This window comes from Sinocyclocheilus anshuiensis, unplaced genomic scaffold, assembly GCF_001515605.1.
Source record: "Sinocyclocheilus anshuiensis isolate Anshui unplaced genomic scaffold, SAMN03320099.WGS_v1.1 scaffold296, whole genome shotgun sequence".
In the NCBI taxonomy this organism is placed as follows: Eukaryota; Metazoa; Chordata; class Actinopteri; order Cypriniformes; family Cyprinidae; genus Sinocyclocheilus; species Sinocyclocheilus anshuiensis.
This window is the reverse complement of record NW_015557065.1, coordinates 440,879-448,516: the sequence shown is the minus strand read 5'-3', so window position 1 is coordinate 448,516 and position 7,638 is coordinate 440,879. Positions and strand designations below refer to the sequence as shown.

Here is a 7,638-nt window from a genome sequence, read left to right as displayed (position 1 = left end):
TTTTTTTTTTTTTTGTTTTTTTTTTTTTGTTTATATATATATATATATATATATATATATATATATATATATTTACTTCAAATCAAAGCTTGTAATGTTGTGATTCACCTCTTAGCTGGATAGGTTAGTTCATGGATTATAATTCTGAAACGAGGACTTTAAAACAAACAAACAAACAAAAACATATGGGAAAAATACTTCCAGAACCAAGGCTGCTGAAAAACTGGGATGGCACTTATGCACTCTATTCTAGACACATAGGAAGTGTTGGAAAAACCTGTTTGAAAGCAGCCATTTTTTTTTTCAGTCCAATTTGTTTCCATGCAGAGTAAAAAATCTAGGTGTGCCAACTGAGTTTTACTCACATATTAAACATAGTTTTACATGACCTTACACACGGTTGTTAAGCACAATCAGAGTAAGATTGCACATGCAAATGCACTCATGGTTATCTACAGTTTGTGTGTACTATGTAGTTTTTTTTTTTTTTACCTATTCCTTGGTTGTGCATCTGTATCTCATACTTTGCCTCCTCTGATGTTCCCCTCGCATTTCCCTGCTTCTGCCACTCTTTTAAAGTGGATAAAAGGTCTCAGTCGATTAATTTGAAAGACTGGAGACTGGTTAGGCCTGGTGACACGTGAGCCGCCTAATGGAGCTGCCACATTCTCGTAGTGTTGGCCAGATTCATTCTCGTATATACCCCTTTATTCTTCCATCTTTAATTCTCCAGCTTCTCCAATTACCCCAGATAAGCCCTCACGTATGACAGGTATACCCTTTTGAAGCACACGAGATAAATACCGATATTTCTTAAATGAACACAAAGAGCATCATGTGTGTCATACGGGACTACATGCCAAGGAAAGGTTAATAAAATCATTAGATGATGGACTGCTGAGGGCCTGCAGCAAGACGAATACAGTTGCCGGCCCTTATAGAGTGAGACTGCCAGGTGCCTGCTGTTATCTTTGTGTAGCTGCACTATAAGACTGAATGTGCAATGTAACATGAAATGAGGGCATGGGGACTGTAACGATTGAGAGCAAATGATACTACTGTGTATGAGGACTAGTGGAAAATTCATGAATACCAGTCAAAGTTACGCCCCCTTAAACTATTATTATAAAATAAGTCATCAGACTTGAGGGTTAGGATTGTCTTATTATTAATCAAATGAAATAACTGTGCATATATTTGTGAACTATACAAATTTTATCTAATGTGGGATTTATTTTTTTGCATAGAGCGGGACGTATGAGATTGATTTTTATGAAAACTGACAGGATGAGTTGGATCATTGTTTTTAACTCTTTCTTCTTAGTGCAAGATCTACATTTTGTATCCTACAAATTTCTCTGATCCTTTCATTGCTTACTGCTTTTCCTGTTTGAGATTCGCATCAGGAACATGCAGTTGTGCTCCAGTAATGTTTGTTTTTCCATTACTGCCCAAACGCAGCCAAATCTGCGACAGCTGCCACTTTCCTGAGGGAAGTGCAAGCAATCTTCCCAGAGCGTGTCGCCGTGATATATCTCCCACTCTGTCCTTTGACTGAGTATTCTTTACAGCCTTGCCTTTCAGGGAGGCGACCAGCACCTCCACATCCTGCCAAGTGCTGCTGTTAAATCATGTCATCTCCCAGAAGCATAGGAAGAACAGCCACGTCACCCGCCAACGCACAACACCATGGATGGGGGAAACAAACTTAAAACAATAGCAAGCCATATTTTACTCTTCTTATTTCCATGAGTTGGAGTAGCCTGTGGCGTGAAAGGGGACCGTTTGAGGGTATTGATTGTTGGTTTGCTGTTAGCTCTACTCTGGCATGTGGGTATTGTAAATGCAGCATTTTTCGCAGACAGGGGCATTTGTTTCCCCTTGCTGGAGGGCAGCAAGATCCTGAGCTCTATTGCTCTCTCAGTCAAACTGTCCACCTGTTTTTAACACTTGTTGTCATTGGGGAGTGACTGCTGTTACAGAGTATATTAAAGCAGCAGAGAAATTGATCAGAAGGTTCCTGTAGCCATAACATGGCTTGCCACTTTTATTGGATGGAGACGGTGAAGAAGAGAGGGGAAAGTATTGAGGATTGAGACAGGGATGGGATAGGGTTAGGTTGGATTCAAACCTGTGTGAAAATTCTGACTTAACATTAGCAGTAACCGCAAGGCCATGGCTCTGACACTTCTGTGCTAAATTATGCTCTCAAATAAGACTTCAGGCCATCAAAGAGGGGCACCCTATGTCCATGTAATGCAGCTTAGAAATTCACGAAGAAATCTAAATAACTGCCAAAACAAATCTTTGAAAACCTGAAAGGGCACTCTGTGGCAAGGGTGCCAGATCATGCTTCTGGAAGGCCTCCTGTAACATGGTTTGTAGATACAAGAAGGAGGTGGGAACCGACACAACGTAAATGTAAAATTTAATTTCCAAATAAAAAATAAAGAAAACAAGTGCACAAAACAAAAATATCCCAGGCCACTGGTCCACTGTTGTCACTCCTCCTTACTTCCTTCTGGAGCTCCTCCATGGAACTCAAAGGTTGGAGCTGGGAACTTTTTCGCAAGACGTGAAAAACTTACCAATAACTACATATCACTGCAGTTTCCAACAGAAATGAAGACTCGATGCGGTAACACAGCGAGCACTTGTAATAGTTTTCGTACATAGTTATGATTACAGCTCCATATGTTTTACTTTCCGGACGTAACAAACTTGCTCGGTAGCTCAGCCGAGACAGACTTGGACTTAGGATGCGGAATCCTTGGGTACGAATTCCGTGAAAAACATGACTCACAATGAAAGAGCTCAAAGATGACAGATCGAAAAACAAGCTAAAACGGCATGCTTGCGATTGCGTTTTTGTCACATTTGCTTTTGTTCATACTATTGAGTAGGTTTAGGTGTAGTGCAGATGGTACGTTATATAAAAAAAGGAACACTCTTTTAGTGCCACCCAGTGGACATTTCACATTGAATAGTTCACGAAACATACATGGCGTTATGTATTTTGTGTCTTGCAAAAAAGTTCCCAGAGGTACATTTTTGTCATAAGACCAGGTTGAGCTAAACTCATGCCAGTGGACCACCAGGGCCGGATTTGATGAACTCTTGCCCTATAGCAGGATTGGGCACCCTTGCCCCGGAAGACCTCCACTCTGCAGAGTTCAGGTCCAACCCTAACTAAACACACCTAAACTTGCTAATCCTGGTCTTAAGGATTAGAAAAAACCTCCAAGCAGGTGTGGTGGATCTAAACTCTGCAGGAAATTGGCCTTCTAGAAGCATAATTGGACAGCTCTATATTACAGTTTACACAGTACTCAAAAATTTGCTTTGGTTGAAAGGACGAGACCACTGTGAGCATCTGAAATCTTTCAGCCCTTGTACTATGCATAATGTTTAATCAAATGTTGCCGTCTGGATCTTCATTCATACATGTTTGGGATGGGAATGCATTGCAGCTTTATACTGTAATGAATCAATGCTTTCATGTCTTCAACTGCCTCATCTGGCAGAAGATAAGAACTGCTTGAGATGTGTTCTTTGAGGCCATAGATAATTATATTTCATGGAATTGCTCATGATGTTCCTCAAAGGTTCAGCTGGGGGTCAGAAGACCTTATTCATCTTTCTTTCCTCCAATTGGTTGCTATGAAACGATGCTGAATCTTTTTCTCCATCTAATAACATCTTCAAACTGAAGTAGAATCCTCTCTAAAATGTAATACCTTGTTCTAATCAGTGACCCTATTTCGGCAAGATGTGGACATGTGAATATATCTATTTAAATGCTAATGCATTCATATGGATATATGTTTGTAGACGTCGTAATAGGTAATGCTAAGCAGCGCTACAGGGCCCTGCTTTAGCCAGTCTGAAACACTCCCGAGACTCGACAGTCCCTTCGCCGAACTACTTATTAAGAGTTTCTCTTTGATGGTCCTCAACCCTGGAGGTTTGACCACCTCTTCTGAACAGATCAGAAGTGTTAAGCAGCTTTTTCCTCAGCCCAGAGAGAGAGAGAGAGAGGTTTAGACTTATGGTTCATAATGCAGGAAACATTTCTAAACCAATTCTGTGTTTGTGTACAGAATTTAGTGTTCGTAGAGGGTTGAATTTAATACTACACAGTCGCCACACAGGACTATAATGGCCCGAGCAGTCAGAGGCTTAAACAACAGGAGAGTTAGTTCAGGGCCGAGGGCTCAGAGTCTGTAATGCCAGCAGAATCAGAGCGAGTGTGCTTCACTTAAGCTCCCAAGATGGTGAATTATAGGCTCTTCCTTCATCCTGTGAAGATGTGGCTTTTTGTTTATGGTTCCCCTGTAAGTATTGATGTAAACCCTCTATCTGCTCTCAAGCATTATATAGAGATGGGAAATGAAGGAGAGATTGGATGGAGAAATAATGCTTGTTTAGGTTTTGCTTGAATAAACCAGAGTCAGATGGGCTTGCAGGTTGCAATGGATGCTTACAAGCAGTGCGGACAGACATGCTATCAGTTAAAGTTCTTTGCTGCTGTAGGGTAGTATGAAGGCAGCAGATTGCCTGTTCGCTCTGTTGCCTTCGGGCATCCAACAAGCACAAACATATGCTTTTTGTTTTCTTTTGACATATGACTGTAGCATGTACACAGATGTTCAGTTTCTCTTCATCTACCTGTACACACGCCTTTAGAATTAATCAGAAATCTCTCCACTGATCAAGTGAGCAAAGGAAGGATGATAAGAAGTATCAGTTAAAGAAAAATATGTATTACCATACCTTTTTTCAGGAAAAGTGATTGTAATTACTGGAATAGTAACTGATAAAAATGAACAAAAGGTCCAAAGTAAAGATATAGTTGTTATATATCCTTTATATATAAATGCAATATATTAAATATCACCTTGGTTTGTTTTTGTTGTTTGGTTTGTTATTTTTAAATCAAAATCAAAAAATGTGAGACCTGCTTCTGAAGAAATGATACTCAAATTCTGTTTCAACCAGTATACAGAGGTTGCGTGGTGTCTCTTCTCCAAGAGGTTGTTATCCGCTACTGAAAGTTTGGTATTGTGAAATTCACATCAAAGTGAGTTTTTTTCTTCTCTCTGTAGGTAACATCAACGAGTGCACACTGAATTACTACTTCTTCCTCCTGGCTGCCATTCAGGGAGTCACACTCCTCGTCTTCCTCATTGTGTCTGTGAAGTATGACAAGCAGAAGCCCAGAGCAGGGAGCAACAGGGTGTCTCTGACCAACTCATGACCCCCATCATCCTCACCAGCCGTACGTTCACCTCAGCCCCCTGTGTTTACTGGAACTGGCCATTCTCTTGCAGTTTTAAACACGCGAGACAAAAAGACAAAAGAAAAGAAAACAAAAAAATGTCCCCGATAATTACCTACAAAATATTCATATGAAATGGTTGGAAATTAGGTTTGTCCACTCCATCAGTGAACTGGATTATGACGTGTTTGTTGTAGTGTATACTTTGGGCAACACTTGTTCAAAATGTGGGATTTTTGTTGTTTTGACTATGTCAATGAGATTTACAAATTCACTTACTCATAAAATGAATGTGGTTTTTAAATTGTTTATGATGGGTTGTACAATTGATCATTGGTTTAAATTGAATATTTATTGAACCTTTTATTTTCATAGTTTATGCTCGACAGGGTAAGACAATACTTTTGTTCAGATTTATTTAAAATTGTCCCTCTGGGCATGTTTTATGGTACACCTTTTTTTAAACATAATTTTAACAATACTTTTTAAACATTATTAAAAAGTTTTTGTTTTTTTTTTACATTTTTTCTCCTCTAATTCAGGCACCATTTTGCACTGTATTGTGTATATGGTCACTTTACTGTAAATTTGAATTGGTTCTATTTTTTATGCTGTTGATGCTAATTGGCTGATGTCTAAAAGGGCAAATATGGTTGGCTACTCATTTCAGATGGTAGCCAATAAATTGCATACAGAATTCATGCAGAATTTTCACATTATCAAACATCAGTGAAGTAGTTGATAAAAACTGCAGTGCAAAAGATTATTATTATTATTATTATTAAGAATCACATTGTCCTTAACAGTTTGATTAAATTTGTAACTTTGGTACTAAACCTGTGGCATTACAAGTGTTTTTCACTTTTAGATATTTAGATATTTTATCAGGCATTAGATTTCTATTAGCTTGTTTTTAATGATTTTGATCTTAAGTGGTAAGGCCAAGCAGTCCTTTGCTCTTTATCGTGGTTATGATATGAGTGTATCATCTGAGAAATGAGGAATTTGCACAAGGAGTGCTGATATGATGTAGCACACAGCTCAGCTGACGTCTTTACAGCAGGAATATCTCTGCAAATGCAAATGAATAGTGGTTCCTTTGGAAACACCTGCGTCTTGTTTGCAATGATTCATGACCTTTTTAGATTTGTGTAAGGCTTTTTGATGAGCAACAAACCTCAAGCTCAGATTTTCATCTGAATGAGGTTATGTAGTGAGATTACATTTTCACTAATCTCGAGTGAAAAATAACATGTTTATAATTGAGTATACAGAATCATGAATTTTACATGCAGGCTTATGATACATCCTGTAAAAATGTATACCTCAGCTTCATAATGTCATCATGTTGTAGAAGGGTGTCTTGCTTGATGTAATTTTCATGCAAATTTTGCGACGACAACACTTTTTGCTGCTGTTTTTGCCAACTAATTAACTAAGTCTGCTGTCTTTGCTTTGACCACAAGCTTAACAAAATAGTAACAACACTCCTATTATGCTTCTGTGCTGGTTCTTTTTATGTTTTCATACACAGGTAGTTCCTGTGGTTTGTTGCACTTTTTCAGCAGTTACACCTTGTGCCTTCAATGCCAGTGTTATTCCAAATGACTCTTGCAACTGATGCATCATCCTTGCACTTTTACATTAGGAAGTTCAAACGAGAGTGATCAAAATCCTTTTGAATGTAATTTGACAAACAGTATTGACATCAGAGTAGTTTGAATCTGATCAAAATGGTGAAATATTAAAAGACACCGTATAAGGAAAGGGCATCATTCATTTTAACTGGGCGTATTCAAATGCTGATTTAAAGGTTTTTAAAAATGTAAAATATTTCTGTTTTTCTCAAAGAGTAAAATTCAACATTTTCTAAAAACTACATTTTGAGTTTGTGCAGTGGAAACATACATTGTGATTTTTTTTCATGCTTTTGTTTGTGTTTAAAATGAAATGGGTTCTTTTGGTGTTGTTCAATAAAATGCATTTGACCTCTAGTGCTTGTGTCTGAAAAAGCAGTCTCAATATGAGTCTCCCATTTATTACAGCTCTCGCATATTCCTAGCTCATATGCAAACCTTGTGATCTCTCACATTCAATTGCATTTGTCTGATTTCATCAGATGAGCATGAAATCAGAACATCGCCGCTCTTCAGCCAAGCATATCTAGACTGACGAGTCGTTTCCTAAGAGTGTGACCGTCAGCGAACCGTTTGAACTCCACAGCTCTTTTTCTTCCTCTCACTCTGAGTCAGATTGTTGACACAGCCTATATATTTCTACCACCTCCACGTTTTTTACAGTGTTATGCTCTATTTAAAAAAGCAGAAGAGCTTAAGGTGTAAGCACAGTATATGAATTAT

General features: G+C 38.4%; 1 protein-coding gene across 1 annotated transcript in view; it reads left to right on the top strand.

The window, feature by feature from the left end:
• slc15a4 (solute carrier family 15 member 4) overlaps positions 1 to 5,769 on the top strand; it is a 61,496-nt gene extending 55,727 nt beyond the window's left edge. Inside the window, exon 9 of the mRNA XM_016471200.1 lies at positions 5,106 to 5,769. Within this exon, the coding sequence (XP_016326686.1) occupies positions 5,106 to 5,257 (152 nt within the window). The 3' untranslated portion in view covers positions 5,258 to 5,769. The remainder of the gene's footprint in view (positions 1 to 5,105) is intronic.
• The last annotated feature ends 1,869 nt before the right edge of the window (positions 5,770 to 7,638 follow it).